This window comes from Penicillium brevicompactum (genome assembly GCF_028827555.1).
Source record: "Penicillium brevicompactum strain IBT 35665 chromosome Unknown utg000009l_segment0_segment0, whole genome shotgun sequence".
Lineage (NCBI taxonomy): Eukaryota > Fungi > Ascomycota > Eurotiomycetes > Eurotiales > Aspergillaceae > Penicillium > Penicillium brevicompactum.
In genome coordinates this window covers 1,084,318-1,109,358 of record NW_026623212.1, presented here as the reverse complement: position 1 = coordinate 1,109,358, position 25,041 = coordinate 1,084,318, and the positions used below count along the sequence as shown (strand labels likewise).

Below are 25,041 nucleotides of genomic sequence, written 5' to 3'. Positions count from 1 at the left end.
CGAGGGAATTTGCAGCTGGCCACTCGAAAACTGATTTCGTATCATCTTTGTATCTGCATCTTGATTGGTCTATTCACCATAGATGGCCTTCTTGGCTTTTCCCGCCCACTCCTCTAGCCAACGAGACAACGGGGGCTGACCCTTCAGCAAATCGTTTATGGACCACATAATGCGCTTCCTATCCAACTCTTCCGACACTTTGTTGTCCGGGCACATAATGTAAAACTTTCCCTCGGCCATTCCTTGAATCATGAAATCGATCACCTGCTCGGAAGTCCAAGCACCAACCGGCTTGTCCTTGAAAGCGGTAGTGTAAAGATCAGTGTAGGTCCAGCCTGGAACCAAGAGGTGGAGGCTGACATTGAGAGCAGCCTTGACCATATCGAAGGGCGGATGCTCCGCAATCGTGCGTACGGCGGCCTTGGAGGCATTGTAGGCGGGATCGCTGGGGGGGGATTAGTGATCCCTTGTTTGGAACCCGTGAGAATGATGGCGCGAGCTTCGTTGCTGTCCTTGACCATGTCGAGAATCGCGATAGTGCCATTTCTGTATCCCAGAGTGTTTATCGCGAAGGTTTTTTCGAAGTATTCGGGGTTTTTCCGATAGCCCTTGTTGGACTTGACGCCAGTGCCTGCATTTAAGACAAGTAGGTCGATGCCATTGGGATACTGGGCTTCAATCTGGGGCACAAGGCTTCGCCATGAGTCGATGGATGAAACATCGATGGAGTGACCGGTGGTCGTGATGGTCTCGGTGGAGGGGAATTGCTGCAAGGCCTGCTGGAGGCCGTCGTCGCTCTTGTCGAGGAGAATCAAGTTCATTTGGCACGAGTAGCATCGTTTCGCCAGAGCCAGCCCGATGCCAGATGCGGCGCCCGTGATGAGCGCAGTAGCTCCCTGCCGGAAGACGGCGTGAGTGAAGGCCGAGTCCATTGTGGTGACCAGAAATGCTTTCGAAGAGGTAGGGAAGGAATAGAAAAATCAAGCAGGGGCTTAGCTCATGTCATTTTCACTTCACTTCAAGCAAAGCCGAGGCAATCATTCCGGGGGTGTCCCTTTCGAATAGCTCCCATCCAGCTCAATTCGTCGCTCGATCATAGCCAGCGGCCGCCTATCGTCTGCTCAGTGAGTAACAAAGTGATGATTTTCGAGGAAGCAGAAGTTCAGAAACGATGATTCATTGTGGAAGGGTCTCTGGGGCATTAAATACCCCCAAAACGGGCGCGCAAACAAGAAGCGCCAGCGCCAGCGAGGCCGCAAAAGCGGACTGTCGCATGAAGCAGAAGCAGCAGGGATTGCGCTCAACACTTATTTATATGCACAGTACCACTCCGTGATCAGCACTAGTTAATGTACCCCATAAAAAAGGGAAGGTAGTTTTGTACTGCTTGGCCGCATGTTGACCAACACTGAAGGAAGCCCTGAAGCCCTGAAGTGGACCCCCAGAGTTAGCTTGACTTCACCCTTCAAAGTGTCCCGTTCTCCGTGTACAAATCTCGATTGCTCTTACGGTTCCTGGGCGATCTATGAGGGTACAAAGATACTTTGTTCGGAAAAGCTTGGGTTAGATTGCCCGATCTGGGAGGGAGTGTGGTTATGCGTGAAACGGCCAATCGCCAGGCTTTGCGAGCACCCCACACCCATACCCGACGTCAGTCGCTACGGAGTACTCGGGCAAGATATTCAAATGAAATGAAACATTATCAGCCCCAAAATTCATAAGTTGAATCAACCCATTGCCTACAGTACCTGCCAAAATATTTCTAGAGCAAGGCACATTGCAGCTGGGCTTCATTTCATGCTCCCGTTTTCTTCGACCACGGCACCATGTCTGATACAGCTATTCACGAATTCAAGGCACAAATCCCCCAAGAGGAGGTTGACCGACTGTACCGGAAATTAAAGGATACACGGCTTCCATCCCGTGAGATTGTGCCTGGCGCGGGGGACAAATACGGTACGTCAATTGGCTTTGAACTCTTCGCCTCGTGCAGTAGACCAGCTGCTAATTTGCTATAGGTCCTTCATACGAATGGGCAAAGAATCTCTACGATAAGTGGACCAATGATTTTAACTGGTCAAAGATCCAAGATGAGATCAATGAATACCCTCACTACCTGACCACGATCGAGAATGTCAAGATCCACTTTCTCCACGCCCGCGCTGATAGGCCTGATGCCATACCCATTCTTCTCATTCACGGATGGCCTGGGTCTTTCTACGAATTCAGCCGAGTATGGGGACCTCTGTCACACCCAGAAGATCCCAATAACCAGGCATTCAACGTCGTTGTTCCTAGCCTGCCGGGATTCTGCTGGTCTGACTGGCCTCCCCGTGCGGGTTGGACTCTGCAGGACACTGCCGGTTTGTTCGATCAATTGATGAAAAGACTCGGGTATAACCAATATATGGTTCAATGTGGTGACTGGGGAAGTTTCGTGGGCCGTGAGCTAGGCTCGCATTACACTGATTCATGCAAATTGGTTCACTTCAATTTCTGCCCCAGCGCTCTCCCTGAGGGCCACGTGCGAACGACCCGTGAACAGGGTGTTGCTTCTCGGGTAGACGACTGGCTGGAAAACCATCTGGGATATGCTATCTGCATGCGAACAAGGGTAAGATCGATGCCCAGTCATTGCCAGCAATTCCTCTCATATCCCGGCAAGAAAGAGAACAGATGAAGAAAGACTAACATCAATCTTGCGCCTAGCCACAAACAATAGGTATCGCGTTGAACGACAACCCAATGGGTATTTTGATGTGGGTAGGTGAGAAGTATAACGAGGCCGCCGATCCTGAGAAGCAGAAACAGCCCTCTTGGAGCGATATCATCCTCACCACCGCTACGTTGTATTATTTCACCGACTGCATCATGCCTTCCGCGCTTTGCTACTATGAGAACCTCCGCCATGAAAACTTTGCCAAATTCACCATGAGCCCCGAAAATCATATGAAAGTTCCCTTCGGATACAGTTCATTCTTCTGGGACACCGAACCGTCCTCGAAGGTTGCGGTGGAGAGGACCGGAAAATTGGTTTTCTATAGAGGTTCGTGTCGTATTTGAGAAACACAAAGTTTTTCGAAATCTGGCTGACAAGTATTGAATTGCACAGAACATGACGATGGCGGTCATTTCGCTGCTCTTGAGAATCCCGTGGATATTGCCCGGGATCTGCGCGACCTGGCTAAGCTGGAATGGAAGTTTGAGATGTAAAGTTTTTGAACTCAAGAGTTTTGATCTCGAAGAAATCCTCAAATTCAGAGATACCTGCTGCTGAATCATGCGATCTGGCTGTTGCAATCGGCATCCCGCCCGCATTGGTGTACAAGCTGGTGGCTGGTGGCTGGAGCGGCAGGCTCAAGTGCGCAACATATCGAGACAGGGTACAAAGGGGCTTTTGAAAGAGCACTCGTTTTAGTGTATGGCTGCAGATTATGTGAGTCTGTGTCTTTGTAATCCCGATTGATGTGATCCAATAACTAACTGACCAATTGAGAATATGTTGCAAGCTCTCACACGCAGCTTGATGTTTCCTGCGTGCCCCCTGAATGATTTCCACCGGATCATTAAAGATGCAAGCCCAGGCGGCTCAAAGCATCATACTCCTGTTGTCGCAATTGTTTGCCGGTGGGATAAGTGAATGGCTGTAATTATGGAGAGTCAATGTTCACATGATTTTCAGTGTTCCAATGGAACTATAAGGTCAACCCAGTTGTACAAACTCCTTTATTCCACAATAGATTCACTTGTAGAGGAGAAGAAGTTGAAAATTATTCAGACCACAATTTTCGGAGAGCGTCTGCCAGGACGCAGGTCTTTCGGCCCGATTGTTTCTGGCAATCTTCTATCAACTCCAGAGTATGCGACCTTTCCAGTAGCCCCTCTGTCACCATTCCGGCGATATACAAGCATTGTGTGGAAACAAGGCTCCACGGGCCGGGGATTCCAGAGTTGGAGACGAGAAAGATCTGTTCGCGTGACTTTTCGATCTCGCGTCGGTGGGTCAGTGACTGGCTCGAGCCTATGATAAAACCATCCGACATGGGAGGGTAGGAATGCAGATTCAACAAAATTTTGGAGGCGTGATAGACTTGGAATGCAATAGCTGGCCGTTGTGGTCAGAAAAAGCAGAAAGAGAAAGACATCCCCTGGCAAGGGAAATGAGGACGGAGGCATACCACTTTGAGGGTAAAGAAACCAAAGGAAAGGAAATTCATGAGTATTCGTCTCGGTTTGTGGTGGCTTTTCTGAAAGGAAATTTGCACTGGAAGTCGAGAGCTTCTCCTTCCAATCCCCAAGAGCATGTCGTAGTGACTCGGCTCGATGCTCTCGAATTTTTCTTCTCTCGTCCGCTCCTACGCCCCCGGCGGCGCTTTTGTCATTGCAGAATGAGACGCACTGACCAAAGATGAAGATGGCACGGTTGGCAATATCTTCAACACAGAGATTCTCAAAGTTATCAACTTCCTCGGGTTTCCAGTATTGCTCGTCAAGGAACATCGGTTGTCCCCTTTGTAAAGCGGCCCAGATTTCATGCCGATACCATGTCCAATAGACAGCGCCTTTGATGCCGCAGGCATCTCCGTATACCTCGCGGGACTGTAGAAAGTAAGCAACCCCTCTCAGATGGGTACCGAAGCTGTCTCCTACTACGTCGAGCATTTCATATCTAAAGTCACGTTAGTTGATTTCTTCGATGGACCAGCCCCGGAATGAGGAGGATTGAGCATGCGCACGTGGACAGTATTACACAGCAGGCCAGGATGCCGTCATTCCATGCGCAAGCAGGGTCTGTGATAAGCTTGCTAATCCCTCTGACGGCCCTTTGGTGATACCTGACGGCGATATTGGCCTGCAAGTCTGTTTTATCTGCCGATGCTTTCAGCGCTAATTGCTTCGCTGATAGCGCCAGGCACGAGTTCATGAGAACGGGGCATCTGAGGGCCAGGATAGGCACAACCGAGTGAAAAGGCTGATCTCGAGAAAAGGAGTCGATCTAAACCGCAGCATGATTAGCAAGCTAACCTCATCATACGGTATTTGGGAAGGCAGGAGGTACTTTACCCATCGCGAGACGTTATCTACATAATTCCTGAAAATTAGTATTTCGGAAGTCGAAAGCGGCAACTGTTGATCAGTCACATAGAACGAAGATCCAATTGGACTTTCTCCTGGCCGCGGAAATCCGTTTGCCTCGTCAGATTGAGGGTCGGTCAAGGCGGACAGGGAGCTCTCGTTCCAGACGATGGACGGCACATTCGGGTTTGACCCTTCTCCCGGCCAAAGGATCGACGAAAGGCTAACTGGAATTTGCGTCTGTTGGGACGACCGATACATCCAGCGATCGGTACTCGCCCCACTTGATGCGACTTCTGGCCCCGGTTGGTCTTGGCCATGACGGCTATGAATTTGAGGTTAGGAATATTGTATGTAATGGCACAAGGGGATCTCGTATTGCTAACCGCCGACTGCGCGTGGAGATGAGAAGGGCCATCCTCAACTTGAAGGGCAGGCGGCAAGACCGCGTCACTAGGACTTCTCGCTCCTCGTCGAGCATATCGCGTCTTTGATCTGTTAGGAACGTCGTTGTCATAGACGCATCTGCGATGTTTTTTCCCGCAATTGTTACATGATGGCTTTGCCTCATCACATTTGACACGACGTGCTCGACAGGTATGACTGCGTTGGATACAAGTCAGCCTTTTCTTGCAATGACGGGACTCACATACCATCCAGTTTTCACACGAAGTCTCCTGCGCGTCTGGCTGACCTGGCTTTCGGGTGTCATTTTGCAACAATTTCCCCGCTCAGATGGTTTATGCCGCCCGACGCGAGAACTTGTGGGGGAGAGGTTCCGGGGCAAAAAGCTCGGGACGAGGTTTTCGGAAGATCACCAGTCACTTCATTTCAACTTCTTCACCACCACTCGTAAACGAGTACCTACTTATCCGGTCTACATTTGGTAGCCTGCACTTCGTATTGAATCTTACATACAATTCTGTCTTATGTTTTTTTGTCGTTTGTTTTCTTTCTCACGTTGTTGTCCACTACTATCAGAACCTGAAAGGACCACTTCAGCTCCAAAGATATGATTCTATGAGTATTATCATGTCCTTCGTTTTTAATTTCAGAGTCAGCACAAGCTAATTCCGATGTTCAATGCTTGAACCGAAGCTATGAATCCACCAGGCTTTTCCAATTCAACCAATGACTTTTCTGTCAAGGCCGAGGTTACACCAGTCGGCGAGTGAGACTGATACATATGCTATCAACGCCTCAAATAATGACCCAGGAGCACTTGAAATTTAATGAGTATCTTTGCGAAATGCCAAAATGACGGGGAGTCTTTGTAGGTTGTACGCGCAGCTCTTCATGGCAAGCAATCGCCATCACAAGCTCATTTCCAAGGTTTTGGATGGTCTGGATGGTGGCTCGCTCAAGTACATAGTACTTTACCGCTTCATTAAAGAGACTCTGCCCTGGATAGTAGTCAAAAATTTGGTTCTTCGCGGGAGAGACCCAGCGGTGACCCAATTTCATGGTCTCAGGCTGGTGACGACGCTTGGCGGTTCGAGCTGAGGGCATAAATAAGGTTTTGGCAATTTAGGTTTGTGGGCCACGAAAATTGGCAAAAATATAGGGAAAAAGTCATAGTGGGAGATTTCCAAAAATCAAAAAAGAAATGCCACGACGGCTGCATGATTCGAACATGCGCCTCCGAAGAGAATTGATTTCTAGTCAATCGCCTTAGACCACTCGGCCAAACCGCCTGTCATGAAAGATTAGTTTCATTATTTTGTATCATGACCCAAGGAAGTCTTCATCACAACTTAACCTGAGCAGTTTATCCATGAATCCATGAATTCATGAAGGCTTATTCAGTTTATCCAAATCCTAATCCTCGCCGGTTGATGTAAACGAAATCAGTTTTGGATAGCGCAATCACTTTAGATGTCCTAAGAGATAACATGATGACGATGATGCTATGGACCTATCCCTTGGTATCTGGAATAAAGACGGTCACTATTTCTCATCACTCGGCTGTCATCTTAGTCCACCTATCCCTCAAACCATGCGCCGCCGCCTTCGGTTTCCTGTCTCTAGTAAAGACGCCCTTCTTGTTACCATCCACCCGCAAAGTCCCCACAGTAGTCTGGAAATCAGCAAAGGCCCAAACATGCTCACCCGACATCGAATCAATACGATCAAAGACTCGATGGTACATGGCAAGCATTTGCGTCTGGTACTCCTCACTCCAGGGCAAGCCTAGCACAGAATGAAGCCCAGCAATGGTGTCGGCACCATACTCAGTCATGATGATAGGTCTGTCGAACTTCTTCTCCCAGCCACGAAGCTCCTCTTCGAGAGCTGCTTCGGCTTCCTCGAGGTCTCCGGTCTCGGAATACCACCCGAAATACCGATTGAGACAGCTTACATCAAACAGATCAGAGATTTGGTCTGTTTTGTATGTTGCCATGCCGACATTGGCAAAAGTGATCGGGCGACTTGGGTCAAGTTCTCGAGTCAGCTTGGCTAAAGGCTGGAAGTATTCGCGAGCCCCATCTTCTTGAGAAGCGGGCTCGTTGGCGATGGACCACATCACAACACTGGCATGGTTCTTGTCCCGACTGATGAGTTCCCTTATAGCCTGCTTGTGAGCAGCTTGTGTTTTGTTGTTAATTGCGTCTGGGGTAAAAGTTGCAGAATCACCACCAGACACACCCAGTAGAGCAATATTCAGTCCCACGGCGGGGGTTTCGTCAATAATAACGATCCCATTTCGGTCTGCAAAGTCCATGACCTCTTCAGCGTATGGGTAGTGTGATGTTCGGAATGAGTTTGCCCCGATCCAGTTGAGCAGCTGGAAATCGTGGACCATGTATGCTTGATCATGACCTTTTCCGCGAACTGCGGTATCCTCGTGTTTTCCAAATCCGGTGAAGTAAAAGGGCTTGTCGTTGATGAGGAACTTGTTGCCGCTGACTTTGACAGTGCGAACGCCTGTGGCCAGACTATAGGTGTCAACTAGATCACCGCTGGAATCCACGATGCTGGCCTGGAACTGGTAGAGATAGGCGGCGCCTGGCTGCCATAGCTTGACTGAATCGATCTTCACAGTGCCTTCTGACCCCGAGGCGTTCGCAGCGAGCTTTCCATCTTCATCGAAGACAGTAATCTTGACCTGTTCGTTCGTGGTATTGGCAACTTTCACCGCATACTTGATCAGACCATCGGCGCCGTCAACATCAGTGACGACAGTGATATCCTGAATATGCTGGCGAGGGACAGAGTACAACCAGACGGATCGAGCAAGACCAGCATAGTTGTAAAAGTCATGGTGATAGGTCTGTTTTCTCTTGCCAGTGACATTTGATACCGCGATCTCACCCGGCGGAATTGTTTCATGGGTGAGCTCATTGTTGACGGCGATAGTCAACCGGAATTTCTCCCCAGCGGCGACAATATCAGTAATGTCGGCTTCAAAGGGTGTGTAGCCTCCGACATGTTCAGCGAGAAGATGATCGTTCACGTATAGGCGGCCTTCATGCGTGGCCGACTCGGCCCGCACAAGATATCTTTCTTGCGACCAGCCTTTGGGAACAATCACGTCGCGCTGATAGTACACCCAGCCGACATGGTCGTGAATCTTTCGATCAACAAATATGTCATTGTAGGAGGCTGGCACGGGGCATTCAAGACCTTTGGGCAACGGGGCTGTCCATGGCTTGGCTGTGTCATTGGGACCAGACGCGAGGGAAAATTTCCACAGGCCATCTAGGTTCACAAGCTCTCTCGAGAGGCTTTGTTGAGGCTTGAGTTTGATCAAAGGTTGATCGATCTGGGTCGGTTCATCTCGTAGATGAAGTTTGGCTGTAGGACCGCAGAAGGCCGGGGAAATAAAAGAAAGCAGGGATAGTCCCACGAGGATCCTCATAGTGATCGATGAAGGTAGTTTATTTACCAAGGCCTGTCACACTCGGAGATCTTGGTCTATTGAAACATATTGGCAGATCTGAACCAGGCATTTTATAGACCTCCAGAAGCACCGGCAAATGAAGCACCTCCGCAGCGGCGACTGATTATCTTGGCAGATGAGCATAATTGCAACGTATTGAGTATAGTCTGGCGTGGGCACGTCAGTAAATTCAAGGCTAAGGCTCGCCTTGGGGATGCCAAGATGCTAAGCCTGCCTTTTGTGGGGGTGGAGCCGATTCGGCATGTATTGAGCGATCAGACCCTCACCTGGACAGACCCTGCATCGGCAATCATATCTTTCTCCATACCGGTTATTGATTTGGAGGACCCCCTTTAGTATTAGGTTGTGTGGGGGTGTGGAACACTCATTCCAATGTACTCCGTATTCGTCTTGAGCTCTACGCTTCTCCTGGCGGAGCTCTCTCTTACTTGTGATCCTGTTGACAAGATGTACAGAGCAATGTGATTGCTAGAGTTGGACTTCTCAGGGGATCAGAGCAGATTGAGAGATCTCTCTTGAACTTAAAAAACCATCGTATGCTCAGTTTCCGAGGTACACACTTACTCTACCCGAATTGAATGCCCGAGCCCCTAGGGCACTTTATGCGGAACTATGCCGCGCCTCAGGGCTATCTATGTCCCACCAATAAACACTTGCAGGTCAATATGCCAGTTTCTGCGACTACATGTTATGCGAGTGCAGCACAAAAGCATCCCCAGGTCGTCTCTGTGCCAAAGTTTGGCGAGCACCTTGGAAGACCGGATTTGTTACCTCCGCGACTCTAGCAACATAGCTGTCGGCACACATGAAGCAAAAAAGAAGGACTTTATGCCGAAATCCTCTTGGTTGGGCGAAGACAGATACTCAAGTAGAACATAAATCATTGTTTTCAAAGCCGACAGTAATCGCGGGTATGTGGACCACAAAGCGAACTACCCAGAACCACTGACTTGAGATAATCACAGAATGCAACGAGACATTTGACCTAGATGTTTCTTTGTATCAAGTGCGAAGGAGCAAATGAGCAAGTGAGCAAGTGAAGTTCTCAAGATCGAAAAGATGCGGCAAATATCATCTGACACGAGACTGGGAATGACGCGGATCATGTGCCCCACACCGCTTATCACCCCCGCCGGTCTCTGTACGCCCTCACTTCTTTTTCAACCACCATGAATATCCTACACTCTACACTATCAACCTGGCGGGATCGCCTCGCCCCCGTCTCACGTACCTCGACTTTCCGAAACTCCGGTCAAATCACCCCGGAGGAGTTTGTGCTTGCCGGCGACTACCTAGTCTACAAGTTCCCCACATGGTCCTGGGCTGATGCCTCGAGGCCAGAAAAGCGTGTCCCCTATCTCCCAGAAGGAAAGCAGTTCCTCGTAACTCGGGGAGTGCCATGTCACCGGAGATTGAATGACAACTTTGCCGGCGATGCAGGGTTGGAGGATGAGATCGTGAGGGACTACCTCTCCGGCGGCGATGGGGGGTGAGAGTGCCGCAGCCGATGGGGAAGATGGCTGGTTGCGCACTGGTGGGGGCCGAGATACCGCTGCTGAAAAGGACAAACAAGAAGCCCGGATCAGCGACGTGCGAACGGTGGATGAATCTGGGAACTTGGGTGAACAGGAGGAAGACGATGAGATCCCAGATATGGAGGATGACGACGATGACGAGGAAGCGATCATCCGCGAGCCAGCTGGCCAGTCTAGCACTACACAGTAAGTTTATCCCATTATACGGTGATTTTCGCCTTGACGACGTCTCACTCTTTACTCCAGGCCTCTCCGCACGTACACCCTCTACATCACATACTCGAACTTCTACCGCACACCTCGCCTCTACCTTTCCGGGTATCTTTCAGCGTCAGAACCACTTCCTCCACACCTCATGATGGAGGACATCGTCGGCGATTACAAAGATAAGACAGTGACGCTAGAAGACTTTCCATGGTTCGATGGAAACATCAAGATGGCCAGCGTACACCCCTGCCGCCATGCCTCAGTGATGAAAATCCTCCTAGATCGCGCGGAGGCCGCACTAAAGCTCCGCCGCGACAAGCTGAAACAAACACAGTCACGCGATGAAGCAAACCGTGTTCTTCGCGCAGGTGGTGGCCTCGAGGGTCTAGTGGATGAAACGAATAATCTCTCTCTCGAGCAGCAGGGTCCACACGGAGATGAGTGGGAAATGCTCCAGCACGATGAGGAAGAGCAGGTTGCTATTCGGGTAGATCAGTACCTGGTCGTATTCCTCAAGTTCATTGCCAGTGTGACACCGGGCATTGAGCATGACTTCACTATGGGCGTATAATATCTTCGTTCTGGGATTTGGCTATGGCTAGATGAGCCATTACACTGAAACAGATCGAAATGAACTGCGGCCTGGACCTGGTTTTCGATATGTGATATGCATGACACGACATGAGTTTGGCGTTGATTTAGCCCTGGGTCAAGCTTTATGGCTTTGACTACTTTTTGATTACCCTCCGTACAATATCAATGGCTTTGAAGAATCTTTTCCCTTGCAGTTAGAACGTGAATTGTATGCCGGTCATCGTGAGAAACCAGTCATTTGAGTACTCATTAAACTCCCTTCCCAGCCTTGGAAGGTCCCCTAGCTCCATCGCCGGGGGTTTGAAAACTAGCGGAGGATCTATGGAGCACCTACCTAGGTACGCGAGTGCGGCACCAAATATTCCCTACTCATAGGATATCAAGGTCATCCAAAATAGTTATCCCATAGAGAAGAGAACAAACTCGGCTAGATCAATGAAGGGTCTACCAAGAAGAGAAGTTGTTTTAAAACCATATATTTGAGATAGATAAAAGACGATGAAATGCAAACCAGAAATGATGAAAAGAACGCCTCAAGTGCAGGCACGCCACGGCGCTCAAAGTGTATAGAGGTAACAAAACAGTAGATCAAGATCCGACCCAGTATGGGCACAGACAATACAGGTATTCGGTGGGTACACCAGGATCGAAAAGCATTATAAAAAAAAGTAAACAAGGAAGAATGTAGTGAAAAAGGGGGTGTACACGATCAAGTGACGAGACAAGAAAAGATTCAAAATTCACAAGCGATTAATCATGGATCAATCATAAGCGCAGAGAGGGCATGACTGCTATTCGTTTTCGCCGTATCGTATCACTGGGGATCTAGTTGAAGAAAGCCAGGATGACGGGTAGTGCAACGGCGAGAACGGAAGCAGGGGCCAGAGACGAGCCTGCGTTGAAAGCGGGCATGGGGGAGGGGGATGGAGAGGAAGAAGGAGCAGGAGCCGGGTGGGGGATGAGAGGAGCGGAGGGCTTCATGATGGGGACGGCGGGGCTCCAGATGGCGGGGGTGGTGTGAGGGATGTAGATGGGGGTGGTGTAGGTGGGAACGATGGGAGCGGGAGCAGTGGTGGTGGAAGCAGTGGGGACAATAGGGACCGGGGTGTAGATAGGGACGTTGGCAGTGGGGGAGGGGGGCAAGATCACGGCAGGAGCCTCGGGCTCGGGGCAAGGGTAGCCGTCGTGGTGGTCTGCGTATCCGGCGCCTGCGTTGAACTGAGGGCCGCCGGGGATGCCAGCGTTGAAGCCACTGCCGGCGGCGAAGTCATCGCCAGAAGAAGGGCCGCAGGGACCACGGTGGGAGGAGTGGACTCCTGCGCCAGCGTTGAATTGAGGGCCATCGGGGATGCCGGCATTGATACCGCTGCCAGCAGTGAAATCGTGGTTGCCTTCATCGTCGTGAGAAGAGTGAACTCCTGCGCCGGCGTTGGTTTGAGGGCCGCCGGGGATGCCGGCGCTGATGCCGCTGCCAGCGGTGAAATCGTGGTTGCCGTCTTTGTTGCTGGACTCAGAGTGGTTCCAGATATCAGGAACGGGGGTGCCGGGGATCTGCGGGGCAGAGAGAACGGTGGCAGGGCCGAGAGCGAGGAAAAGGCACATGAGGCCGGAGAAGTTGATAGTAGAGGAAACCATTGTTGCGGTAGTTGTTATATTGGAAGGAAAAGTGTAGTGAATGTGTTCGATGGAATGAATCCGAGAATGAGTCGAGACTTTGGTATAGATATGAGAGATTCAAAGAATGTTGTTTGAAAGAGAAGAGCGAATGGCTGTCAAGAGACTGTAAAAGACTGTGATTGATGAGAATGAAGAATGTTAATCGAGGCGTGCAACGGCATCCTTATGTACTTTTCGAGGCTCACGCGAGATATACACTTGAAGGGTATCGTGGGGAGAGCCAAGGGCTCTATCCAGGAACAGATAGGAGCAGATAGGGAGGTTTCTGCAAGGCACAAGCTAGTCCTTCGTGGAACTGATCTAAAGAAAGCCACAAGGGCAGTGATCTGCAAGGTACCAGACCACGGCAAGTGCCGAGCAGAGCATTAATGAGAGACATCGAGTCTCAAAGCTCTGGAACCTGGATGGTGGAAATGAGAGTGGAGCATGGTTCACTAGGACGACTCTCTAGTATGGAGAAACCAGTGGTCAAAGCGACCAAAGCTTATGCACGCCTCGAACCGAGCATCCGGAGCGTATATCATCTCGGCTAGTAGAGCCATGGCGTTGCATCCATGGCTTGCATTGGGGATTTCTCTATGAACAAGGTCAGCACGAGGGCTCGAATGGGGGAGAAAGGTTGCAATGATGCAAGGGGCGTCAATAAGGCTGCTAACAAGGTTCACCTGTATATCTCAAGGTGGCCAATCAAGACATAAACTTCATTTCGATGCCATGCATCACACGCAAGGATCGCCAATATCAACCTAGAACCGGGGTAGTAGTGGACACTGGCTAGGGCTAACCGTGCCTGTCAACCCTCGTCACCCTAGAAACGCCAAAAAGCTCCGACAGGAGAATGTGAAACCGGTAAGACAATTGGAGTTATATTGCACACATCAGAATAAGTCATAATCTCGTGAGGTATTTCGCCAGAAATCAAAAGTTGTAACATCTCGGGGATATGCAGGTCATATGGGGCCAGAAAAGAAAAGAATATAAAGATCCACAGCAGATATATCACACAGATTGTATAGATCACAAAGAAGACCCGAGCGTAAGTTGGAGGGGTTTAACCCAAATTCGAAATTCCAAATGCTGTGCCGAAGTTAGTTGATTTTTTGAACTTGAGTTCAGGTTCATTGTGACCTGAGTTGGGGAGCTCAGTTTCGGGATCCGTCTCGTTGGGATCTGCCGATTCGACCGAGGAGCCAAGTATATTTTTAGCCTGATCAAGGAGTTTTTGATCCAACGCGCTCAGAAAATCATTATCGTGCTCTTCATCATTGATCAGACCAAGGGGCCCCTTGAGAGCGGGATCGTCTGGTAGATCAGGCAGCTCCGGGAAGTAGGACTCCCTATTCTCCGAGGGTTGGACGTTGGTTGCCACGGGCGCAAGAGGGGCCTCCTCAGACTGCGAGGGCACCTCGAGGGGAGACCCCTCCTTCGTGGACCGTTGGCTCTCATCTGCATCGATGATCGCCATCGGGGTGTGGCCCGCATCGCGGAGCAATCTTTCATTGGGCGGGCCGAGCTCTGACAGCTTGAGCTTGAGACTGTTTCGATGCTCAAGGCCAGGCCTTGCAGTTGTCCCAGGGGTTGCAGGGGAGATCTGGGTTTCCAGGGGCGACGGCGAGGGCGGGGTGATCACTCGTGCGACGACCCCGGGTGGCAAAGCGGTTGATTTGAGTGTGATGCCATCAAGTGTGCTGTCCAATTTCTCGATTGGCACGGGCAAGCTCACGGGTGCCCCAGATGGGTCCGCCAGTTGCCCTTGAGGTGAAAGGGCCTGATCAAGGGACGGTGGGTTCATCCCGCTCTCGGAGATCGGCGACAGGTAGGCTTGATTTGGAGAATCGTAGTCGAAAAACACCCTTGTAGGCTGACTGTTTGGACTTGATCCCTCCCACACCTGCGCTGTGAAGCCATTGCCATTCGCATGGCTCATTTGTGATGCGCCGAGCACGAGTTTGGCGGCGTCCGGCCCCAGCTTGTTGCTCCTCTTCCCTTGATCCTTCACCACCGCCTCCAGCTCGGTAATTTTCGATCGGAGCAGCGCCCGCTCTTTCTCCCATAACCTCCTCTCCTGCGCGAACAATTTTCGTTCCGTCTCGAAGTTCACCCGTTGGTTCTGGAGTAAGGCGCGCGATTGGTCAATGTAGGAGGTGTCCATGGCGAAGGAGTTCAGGAGTGCGGAGTCGTGAAAGGCGGTTCGGCCGTAGCCCGAGATCGTAGGAGGGAAAGTAGCCGATACGGATTTTGTGCGACGGGATGGGGATTGAGTGGGCGAGAAGCGCACTTCTTTGTAGAGGCTTCCGTGGCCGTCAGGAAGTTTGGCGGTCTTCATGGCTGGAGTTGTTTTTCCGTCGATACGAGGGGGATGGGCGATAAGAGCGAAGTATTTACACCGACAATAAAAATGCCCAACGACGCACGACTTTGTTGTCTTTGCAATCCCAGGTCCAGACTGCGAGTGCCCAGGTGGAGTTGGAGAAGCGGTCAATAAAATGAATAACGCAGCAGCTAATGCCGTCGATGGTCCACATGTGACGCCTCGGGACAACGCGTTCGATAATGAATGGACGAACGAGTTGGGCTGGATTTGGGTAGCCTTCAGGTACCAGAAGCTTGCCTTTATATCCTTGTATCCTTATATCCTAATATGGCCTCGGAGACAAAGGAGGGGTGTGGAGGTTAAGTAGCCACAAATCCCCACCAGTCCGGGGAAATGGGGAAATGTTACATAGTAGCCCTCTCTCTGCGAACGGGTATTCCATGACGTCAAACTGGGAAAGTCGCTTTGATCACCGAGAGATCTGCTCTGTACATATTGAATTATCTAATAAATCTGATCTATGCCCAGGTGTGGTGGAATAAAATCTAGAAATAAATTATGCATCTATATAAATGCCAGAGTGAAGACGAGAACATACCCGAAGAACACCACTTTAAACACATCAAACGCCTCATTTTCCGCAATTTGCGCCAGGTCCTTGCAAATGACATGTATATGGATATATCATTTATATCAATCAAATGCCCTTCGAATCATCGTGCACACGTCATAGCGCAGGACTAGTACGCCTGGGATAGCACGAGACCAGAGAAGGGCAGGAAACGAACACCAATCAAATCGCAAAGATGCAGACAAAATGGGAATCATAAAGAAAAGAAATATACAAAGTAAAAAGATTCGCTCAGAAAACAGATGACGTGGGTAAACGGCTTGGCAAGACTTTCCAGTCCAGCGAAGAAGAACCCTTGATAGATCGTCGATCATCCGACAAGCGAGGCGGCGACCGACTGCGCCAAACAAACTGCTGTGCTTCCTCCAGCAGATGCTGGTCACCTCTCGGCAGCGGAACAAAGCTCACATCCTTACAAAGGGCCCCGAACCGCGTGGCGAGATCGAACACTCCTCGGGCCGTGAGATCCCGACCACCCACATTAGCAGAAGGGTAATAGAACCGCGGATCCAGGTACAGCAGCGTACTATGCCAAGACGAGAATTTTTGCGCAAGCGTTCGACCCGCATGCTCGTATTCCCGCAGCGAGCGTTTCGGCACGCCATTCTGCGTATGCACGAAGAAAAAGACCTCGAAGCCGACGCTGCGGATGCGCGTTCGCGCTGTCGCGCTCAATGTACTTAAAAACGCATCGAGGCGGTCGAGATTGAATGAGTTGCGGAAGAAGAGAGTGTGTGTTGAGTAGAGGTAGTCTTCGGCCTCGTCGTGGATCTGCCGATTCACGGCGAGTAGTTTGCGCGCGGTACCATCTTCGCCTTCCCAGCGAGGGTTCATGGATAGGGCTCTGTATTGCCCGCGGGCTGTGAAGGTCTTGCCGCGATCGTCTACTACGATCATGGGCTTGTCCAGGTACTCATTTGGTACGGCGAGGGCATATTCGTAGATCTTGAGGCGGAGCTCTGCTGGGAGACGAAGGAGAGACGAAGGATCTGATCTCGCCATTGAGGAATTGTGATTCTCGAATGCGGCTATCGAATCCGTTTTATAAAAACGTGGAACCACTCGGGAGTGTATACGCTTTGCCACTGTCAGAAATTTTTTGACTCGAAAATAAGTGGAAACTCGCGCAAATTGTAAAAAGCTTGGACTCGGAGAGTTGCTGTATTTCAGAATTCAAATCTGATCTGAGAGACCGGATCTGATCTGAGGAAGATGACTGGTATTATACTGCAAGTGTCAGGCCATTTTTTCACCTTCCCATTTAGATGACCGTCTGATCGGCATCTGAACAGCCCATACGTAAGAACCTGTTTAGTTACTAGAAGGGACACTTCGCCGATATGACTGTACAACTCGGCCAACTCGACTCGATGTGCGCTCTTCGCCGAGCCAATCGCTCGGCGTGAAAATTGTTCCTGAAGCCATCCATGGGTTCGCGCCAAAATTTGCTCGGACCGATGACGTTTGTTTCGCAAAGGCTGTAGTACAGTGAAGAAGATCGCCCGATTTGTTTTGTGGGTACTTCGGCATTCGCAAGGTGGAGATTCGCAGACATTATATACTTCACAACACACCTCGCTCATTGCAGATTATCTACTCTGCCGTGTACCCCCAACCAGCATCTGAGCTGCATGTTGGGGTTGCACCATAGGTTTGTGCTTTCTTTTCTTGCCCCTGGGCATGCCCTGTGGACATATCTTGGCTAGTTATCCATTTCCGTTCTAGTTCCCCCTTACCGCTCCTTAGGACCCTGAATACCCCGTACGTTAGGATCAAATCCCAGAGAGGAGTAAATCGACCATAAGAAAAATTTGTGTTGCAAGGCATATCAAACCGCCAGTTTCTTCATGGACCTCGGGAAGCCATTGATACCATGATGAGAAAGAAAACAGAACCAACAGAGAACGGTAGGCACCTGGGCATCGAGCTGTTGACGGGACACCATTTGGCCAAATCTTCGTCCAATAATCCAATTTCTAGAAACGGTACCATATACATCTTTTTTGAAAGCTGTTCTGAGCCAGCCCTGGAGGCATACTGTGAAATTAAATGTCGTACACCTGGGCAAATCTGGCGGCTGATTGAAAGTTTCTGGGGTTGGGCCTTGTTACATTTGATATAAAACTTAATTTCCCCTGTCGGGTATCTAGATGCCTCTATTCTGTCTTAGCCACTCCAATTGAAAATAAATAGTAACAGAGACAAACACTTGGGCAGTATCTGAAAAGTAAGATCTACAACATGGATGTAATAACGATTCGCCAGGCAATCAGAAAAGAAGAAGTTACGCACCTACTACACTCATTCGCATACCTAAAGCCAGTTGATGGCAATCCTGGGTAGCATTGGAAACCATCCAATGGGCAGTTGGGACAGTGACTTAGTGTTTTTACTTTGATGGAAAGATAGATTGAGAGGTCCAACGAAGAGAAAATATGGGACTTTAAATCTGGGTCTTAACCTTAGAACAACCCTGGAAGATGCCCAGGTGCGAGTTGGATTTGAAGTACACAGTGTGTCCACTTTAGATCTTCAGCAAGATCGTGTGGAACCGTCGATCGCTCGTTTGGGTCACTTGCATATTCCAATCGCATAGGTGATGTATTATCCTTGCCCAAGTGATTGTCGCCACTCGGAATCTCCGATCCAAGCCGAAGATAGACAAGGTCGTCACGACGCATGTGAAGCCAGTGGTTCACAATATACGTAACCATGAACGTTAAAACACCATAGACACCGCTGATAAGTTCCCAAAATGTCAATATGCATTGTTTCGCTATCAATAAATCAAGCAATCTTGTAATCCAAGTCTAGAAATCAAGTTCCAGACTCGATCATCGCTGTCTATACACACCCAGTGACCAAGCTGCTCGCAGGACAGCCAAGCCCCAAGCCATGCCAATGCTGTCACGCAAGACATTCAACTTGCTGCCCTTCACCTCTCGCCACCCCACAGGCACCTCGGCCACAGGGATCTTCGCAAACTCAGCCAGCATAAGCATCTCGACATCGAAGATCCAGCCTTCGGAATGCATATACGGCACAATATACGGCAACGCACTGCGCGAGAATAACTTGAATCCGCACTGCGTATCTTTCACAGTAGCAGTCTTAGGCGGCGTCATCAACCACAAGATCAAATGGAACGAATGCATCAAGAAATTGCGCAATTTCGAACGCTACCAATCGTTAGATCCTTTATCCCAAAAAAAACCCCTCTCTTCAATAAGAAGAAGAAGAATAAGAGCCACTCACCTTAACCACCGCCTCACTGCCAACCATATGCGCACGCGAACCCACCGCCACCGCGCGACCCTTCCCATCCTCCACTTCCCGACAAGCCCCAACCAACTTCCCCAGATCATCAAACTTACTCGCACCATCCGCATCCGCAAAGACAACATACTGCCCCCGCACATGACGCATACCATGCGTGACAGCCCCCTCCCTTCCCACGATTGTGCGTCAAATTAACAACACGAATCGTACCAGGCGGGATATGCACGCCCTCCGCAACCTGCGGAGTCCACGGTCCCGCATGCCCCTTCGGATGCATAGAAAGCTGGTGATCGCGCGCAAACCGGAACGCCACGTCCTCAGTGCTGTCCGTGGAGCCATCTGAGACAAGGAGGATTTCCCAGCCGCGATCTGGGGATGATTCAGTCTCTAGCTTGCGGTTGCGCAGGACGCGCTCGTTGCTGAGAGCGGTGCCGTACATGCGCTCGAGGTAGTTGACGGCTTCTTCCAGCATGCCGGTTAATCGGTCCTCTTCGTTGTAGGCGGGGATGACGACGGACATGAAGAGGGAGGCTGGGGTTATGGTGTGGGTGGGTGAGGAGTCGAGCCAGCTGGGGAGGGACTCGGGGGTTGTGACGGTTCCATCTTTGGAGAGGGTTCGGTATTTCTTTTCTTCTGGGAGGGGGGCGCGTGGAACAGGCGCGACGGTGAAGATGAAGATGAAGAACTGTGGATGATTAGTGTCTGGCTGGGGGTTTCGAGGTTGTGCCACGATCGGGTTTCGGCTTAGACGAGGTTCGCTACTCACTAGAACTAATAGACCAAGTAGAGTGGCTAGGATGGCCACAAGGAGGATCTCAATTGGGACTCCGACGACGGTGTCGACGCATTGGCGACATACCTCGCTCCAGGCGGCCATTGTGGAGGCGTCAGACGCGGGAAAGGGAACGCGAGTGCGCAAAGGGAAGTTTTCACTATGAGTTCATAGGAAGTTGTTCGAAAGTTGAGGGGAATGTTGGAGTAATCAGTAGTCGCCAGCATGGCCTTTCGGCAACGCGCAAGCTCCCGAAATAAGCTGCACCCCACACCCGAGCGGAGCCACGGTTCTTTGCTCCTCTTGGCATTTTCAACTTGACATCGCTCTGGTCTTTTCTTTTCTTTTCTCGCGCATTGTACACTTTTATGCTATTGATTTTATACAAGGCTACTTGAGCTGGGCAAACAAGTGTGCAAATGCTACGGCTTATACACAGCTTCGCGTACTATAGTCGAGATGGCCCAATCTGTCCATTGTTTACTATACACTGAGTTCCCAGATTGAAAGCAGAAGACAGCTAGTGACAGAGATGGTAAAGCTTATAGAGAAATATGAAGGCCTAGGGGATAGCATTTAGCATACCTACACGAAGAAGACTGTGGATCTTCCATGGTTATTGTCATTCCTATACTTCCCTTCTCTTTTGGTGCGCGTCTCTTCCACACCCAGCGCAAGTTCTTCCTCCCCTTCCTAAACTCATTGTGAGACAAATGTAGCCCCAGCCCCAGCCCCAGCCCCAGCCCCAATCTCAACACTCAAATGTCATGATAATATAACAGCCATGAATCAGACAGCCTCCAAAGTAGACCACTGAAGCAAACAAGGCAAGGTCTCATTTCAACCAAGACAACCCCCTGCCGTCCCCTTCCACGGCACTGGAAAAGCCAGCTCAATTCTCCAGATACCATTGAGCCAGAGAAATAATCAATGGTAGCCTGGGGTAGGCGATCCAAGAAATCCAGGGCCGATTCATTGTTCCACGGTATGAGGCCCCAAACAGCCAAGTCCTCGGAGTGTTCCAGCAGGAAAGTCCAGGTCCGGTAGGCATGGCATCTGTTCTGTAAAATCTGTCGTATAGTCGTGGCCGACTCATGATATTTTCTGCCTGGTACCAAGAAAACAAAAGGAAATCCGTTCCGGGTTGCGTGTACAGGAAAGGACCTAGGAAATATTGTACCAGGATGTGAAGCTATTTTCAAACCAAGGAAATCCCCCAAACTCCAATCACTGAAGTATTTCCGAGGATGTCGCATGTCGGTATTGCGACGGTACAGCGGAGCCAGTTTTAATCATGTCTCAAACCTCTTGTGCTTGCTGGTTGGGTTGTGCTTCGAGCTTTGCTGCTTGGCTTCGCCAGAACGATCAAGGTTGGCTAAGGGTCCCGCTGTAAAGAATTGCTCTCAACCCTGCTGAGTCAGTCCAAAGCCTCACTCGGCCATGCGTTTGGTAGCTCAGTCAGTATTACTGCCGAGAGAGTCGATGGATTCTGCAATCGGAGCATATTCGTGTGCTAATTGCGTTGGCGCGAATCCTCGGGTCTGGTCATACGTCATCCAGCGTGTGAACTGTAGAGAATAATCAGTTTACTTAGAATCAACTTTGTCAAAGAGTAACTCACAGTTGCAATTCTAACTCCGAGCCAAAGGCACCGTTGTATTCTGGGAATCAGCGTTGAAGGCTGCTCAATTGATGGTCTGTCGTCCTCTGAGGGTGCTCCCTCGAAGAAATTCTCTGGGTGGTAAAGTCGACTCCAAGCCTGGCCTCTCATCAAAAAGTCCTCCGGTAGCTGCTTGACGGATGTATCGTCGGAAACTGGAAATTCCTCCGCCTCAATCTTGGAGACGGCAGTATCAGACCCGAACAGACTGTTGAGGTACGTTGTCAATCTTGCCCAAGGAACCAATGGCTCTAGCCGTTGAATAGCCGCCGGGTTGAGGGTAAGACACCACACGAACGCCATGGAGATATGTACATTCGGATACATGTTCTGGTCACCGATTTGATCGAGCATGACTATCAAAGTGTGAAATGCGAGCGAACTCGCTCGGAACACCAGTTGAGATGATAGATCAGAGTATGTAGGACGGGTGACCGGATTTGCGCCAAATGTCCCCTGCATCGACAACATACGCCCTTCTGCTGTAGGAATGGGTCTCTTCCAAATGAATTCCTTTTCCATAATCCCGTTCTTGTCCCCAAATTGAAATATCGCTGCAATATTGCAAGAAGTCATATAAACACCTTGCTGTCCCTGCCGACCCAGCATCTTGACTTCTTTCCGCAGTTTCGAGAGAAATAATTTTGCGCGGGAGATAAATTCCGCCGTCGAGCTCTGCTGAAAGTTCGCGCCATGAGCAGCCACAAACGAAGTGATCAAATTCAGCCTTGCAGGCGGAATATCCAAAGTCGGAGTCACTAAGTTTGCAATGCTCTCTCGGGCACTTGCAAAAGGGCGAACGCAAGTCAATGCTTTCGTGTAGTGAAAGAACTGCTGCAGACGATCCGGACGCGACAAGACTGCCAGATGGTGCTGGATGCGTCCGTTCTCCGGGATATTGGCTGCGTCTTGGTTATACCAGTATCTAGAGATTCCAGCCCAGAGATCACGGTCTTTGTAGTCAAATTCTTCTACGGCCATTCGATATCGCGCCAAATCGCCCAGGCATTCAATCCACGTTTCTTTGAAATGGGACACGCTTTCCAGAAGCAGTGTCATCATTGAGTAGGAGAGGTAGATGAAATCGAGCATGTACTCCATCGAACCGGGGAGTTTTTGGCGCAGTAGCTCCAGGAATGAGTGGATGGCGTATTTCCACATACGCGCTGGCATTGAATACTTGTCTGCCAGAGGTCGTAGAATTGAACCGGAGGAGGGATGCTGGGATGCGAGGAAGAAGTCATGATGTTCGTAGAGAAGCGTTCTGTGGACTGCGACAAGGCTCTGCCACTGGGATGGTGATAGCTCTAGTTTGGATTCCGCCTGTTGCTTATCGATCTCGATGCATTTTTTCTCCACCATCACTAGGCCCGTGTAGATCCCACGCACTTCATTGACCAATTGCTCTTCGGTGATTGGAAGGGTCTTAAGCTGTCTGAACATCTCATCAGGCGTTGGTTTCAGAGTTTCTTGCTCCGGTTCTGGCCCCGGTCCTGGTTCTGGTCCTGCCTCTTGGTCCTCCATAACCACATCCACATTCTCTGTTAGCTCGCCTTTGATCGTGTTAAAACATTGAGGCTGCATGCTATGAGCTTCATTCTGATTCATAAGGCATTGACTACCTCCTTGGCTATCCAAAGCCGCATTGCTGTACCCAGCAACCGGACTTGATATCGATCTTGGAAAGTCCGGACGTGTCGTGATGTTTCGCGGCTCTTCATTTGTTCGCTTGGCATTGGTAACCGCCTTTCTCTCTGATGTTCCTTCAGCAATGTACTGAGGCACACTAGTCCTTAACTGCTGACCTGTGGCTGACCGTCGAGGTTCCCGGGAGACCCGGAAGCTATCCCTGCGGCGCTTGCCGACATGAGTTACGCTGCCGCGACTGGAGCTTCTCACTGCCCGCATGCCGGGGCTACTGATTGATTCTAGCGTGCACTCATCTGCCAGAACGCCCGTTGAGAGTGGACGATTAGTTGGCGGGCCCGCGGAATAACAGCGCGCGCCCACGGACTCTGAGATCAGCTCTTCTGATAGTAGTCTCTTCATCGAGTGTCTAGAATGGAAAGTTAGGACAGATTCAAGTGCAAGAATACCGGGACTCGCCTAGGTGACACACTACCAATAGCTTCTGAGAACCTCTTGGCGTAAAAATTGGGCCGTGTTGGCCTCTGGCATTCGCCCATTTCATAAAATTAACCAAGAAGCCATGTGAGAAAAGAGAAAGAATTAGGCGTGTATTTCGTCATCAGTTGGGCAAAAGGTATAGATGAGGCACAAAAAAGAGGGGGACTCCGCAGTAGTTTATTTATACCAAACAGGCTCTCGCAGGCAACGGGCTACCCGGGTTATTCGTTCGGGGCTAAGATCTTTGTCGATCTCCTTCCTTTTTTCTTTTTTCCAGTTGCCTACTATTTTATCCCCTTTTTTTTGCTTTTTCCTACCTTCAGATCTATATCCTCGTTTTATGTTCATTAAATCCCGAATGATATTTCTAGCCTCACCTGAGGACCCAACATAGCCCAATGGGTTCCCAAAGAACCAACTTGACACGCGCAGCATGCCGCTTTTGGGTCAAATATAGGCATACCCTTGCCTGCGCTAGGGCACTGCTTGGACCCGGTCACCGCTCTTTGCCAAATTTGGAAAGTCGATTTAGATAACAATTCCAACCTCACCGTTTCTTTGGCTTCATGTTCATTCAAACCTTGAAAATGGGCAAATTCCAACCAAAGTAGCCTCACTTGGATGTATGAGGCGTACAGTGTCCTCCGTACGTAGTATAGCTCGCAGAATGCATCAGCTATACGACTGGGCCTATAATGTTGGTGCTCTCCGGGGCTGTGGGAGCATTCCCCGGGCCAAGTGGGTTAGCCGCCTAGAAAGCCAGTCGCTAATTTTCCTGGGATGGTCGATGGAAAATCATGCGACAGGGACGTGGATCGATGTTCCGGGCTTCCCCAAGGGATACCTGTGAGCACAGGGCCACATGGCCTTTTCATCTCGTCGGGAATGCTCAGGTGATGGTTCAGTTTACCGGGATTGATCGACAGCCATGCTTTTTACTCGGTGTTTTGGGTCTTTGAATTCGAGTCATTTCGATCTACGAGTACCCTTTACCAGATCAGCTCTATTTCCGACTCAAACACGAAAGCCGAAAGTGGACCTGAATGCAATACATCTGTACCCCGGAGGCCGCAACCTTGGAACCGTGGAACCGAGTAACGCAGCATTCGCATAATCCTGGAAGCTGTCACCTTGGCAAGTACAAATATAAACCCCCAGCTAGGAAGAATTCAAGCTTTAGATCATGAGATAAAAAAAAATTTCAAGACTATATTCAGCCGCACAAATTTTGGTCTGTTGCTCAACCCAAACCCGCCTGGGTCGCATTG

General features: G+C 50.1%; 10 protein-coding genes across 10 annotated transcripts; 2 read left to right on the top strand and 8 right to left on the bottom strand.

Moving 5' to 3' along the window:
• Positions 1–69: 69 nt before the first annotated feature.
• On the bottom strand, positions 70–932 carry N7506_011867 (SDR family NAD(P)-dependent oxidoreductase; the record flags this gene model as incomplete). The annotated part of the gene is made up of 2 exons (XM_056961158.1): positions 70–355; positions 415–932. The coding sequence occupies 2 exons, from the start codon at positions 930–932 to the stop codon at positions 70–72; spliced, it is 804 nt and encodes a 267-aa protein (XP_056805692.1).
• Positions 933–1,826: 894 nt separating this feature from the next.
• Positions 1,827–3,213, top strand: N7506_011866 (epoxide hydrolase family protein; the record flags this gene model as incomplete). Its single annotated transcript, XM_056961157.1, has 4 exons — positions 1,827–1,956; positions 2,019–2,614; positions 2,710–3,046; positions 3,113–3,213. The coding sequence occupies 4 exons, from the start codon at positions 1,827–1,829 to the stop codon at positions 3,211–3,213; spliced, it is 1,164 nt and encodes a 387-aa protein (XP_056805691.1).
• A 557-nt stretch (positions 3,214–3,770) lies between these two features.
• On the bottom strand, positions 3,771–5,788 carry N7506_011865 (uncharacterized protein; the record flags this gene model as incomplete). The annotated part of the gene is made up of 6 exons (XM_056961156.1): positions 5,730–5,788; positions 5,463–5,564; positions 5,065–5,401; positions 4,836–4,996; positions 4,179–4,669; positions 3,771–4,105 (listed from the first exon to the last, which is right to left on the bottom strand). Exons 2-6 carry the CDS (start codon positions 5,555–5,557, stop codon positions 3,771–3,773), a joined length of 1,419 nt encoding a protein of 472 aa, XP_056805690.1. The 5' UTR covers positions 5,558–5,564; positions 5,730–5,788.
• Positions 5,789–7,033: 1,245 nt separating this feature from the next.
• On the bottom strand, positions 7,034–8,935 carry N7506_011864 (uncharacterized protein; the record flags this gene model as incomplete). Its single annotated transcript, XM_056961155.1, has 1 exon — positions 7,034–8,935. The coding sequence occupies one exon, from the start codon at positions 8,933–8,935 to the stop codon at positions 7,034–7,036; it is 1,902 nt and encodes a 633-aa protein (XP_056805689.1).
• A 1,211-nt stretch (positions 8,936–10,146) lies between these two features.
• On the top strand, positions 10,147–11,290 carry N7506_011863 (ATG3/ATG10 family protein; the record flags this gene model as incomplete). The annotated part of the gene is made up of 3 exons (XM_056961154.1): positions 10,147–10,466; positions 10,564–10,698; positions 10,759–11,290. The coding sequence occupies 3 exons, from the start codon at positions 10,147–10,149 to the stop codon at positions 11,288–11,290; spliced, it is 987 nt and encodes a 328-aa protein (XP_056805688.1).
• An 848-nt stretch (positions 11,291–12,138) lies between these two features.
• On the bottom strand, positions 12,139–12,948 carry N7506_011862 (putative cell wall protein; the record flags this gene model as incomplete). The annotated part of the gene is made up of 1 exon (XM_056961153.1): positions 12,139–12,948. One exon carries the CDS (start codon positions 12,946–12,948, stop codon positions 12,139–12,141), a length of 810 nt encoding a protein of 269 aa, XP_056805687.1.
• A 1,093-nt stretch (positions 12,949–14,041) lies between these two features.
• N7506_011861 (uncharacterized protein) lies at positions 14,042–15,316 on the bottom strand (the record flags this gene model as incomplete). The annotated part of the gene is made up of 1 exon (XM_056961152.1): positions 14,042–15,316. One exon carries the CDS (start codon positions 15,314–15,316, stop codon positions 14,042–14,044), a length of 1,275 nt encoding a protein of 424 aa, XP_056805686.1.
• Positions 15,317–16,166: 850 nt separating this feature from the next.
• On the bottom strand, positions 16,167–16,937 carry N7506_011860 (uncharacterized protein; the record flags this gene model as incomplete). The annotated part of the gene is made up of 1 exon (XM_056961151.1): positions 16,167–16,937. One exon carries the CDS (start codon positions 16,935–16,937, stop codon positions 16,167–16,169), a length of 771 nt encoding a protein of 256 aa, XP_056805685.1.
• A 1,832-nt stretch (positions 16,938–18,769) lies between these two features.
• Positions 18,770–20,091, bottom strand: N7506_011859 (dolichyl-phosphate beta-glucosyltransferase; the record flags this gene model as incomplete). Its single annotated transcript, XM_056961150.1, has 3 exons — positions 18,770–19,114; positions 19,191–19,308; positions 19,364–20,091. 3 exons carry the CDS (start codon positions 20,089–20,091, stop codon positions 18,770–18,772), a joined length of 1,191 nt encoding a protein of 396 aa, XP_056805684.1.
• Positions 20,092–21,440: 1,349 nt separating this feature from the next.
• Positions 21,441–23,695, bottom strand: N7506_011858 (uncharacterized protein; the record flags this gene model as incomplete). Its single annotated transcript, XM_056961149.1, has 2 exons — positions 21,441–21,554; positions 21,608–23,695. 2 exons carry the CDS (start codon positions 23,693–23,695, stop codon positions 21,441–21,443), a joined length of 2,202 nt encoding a protein of 733 aa, XP_056805683.1.
• Between the last annotated feature and the right edge of the window lie 1,346 nt (positions 23,696–25,041).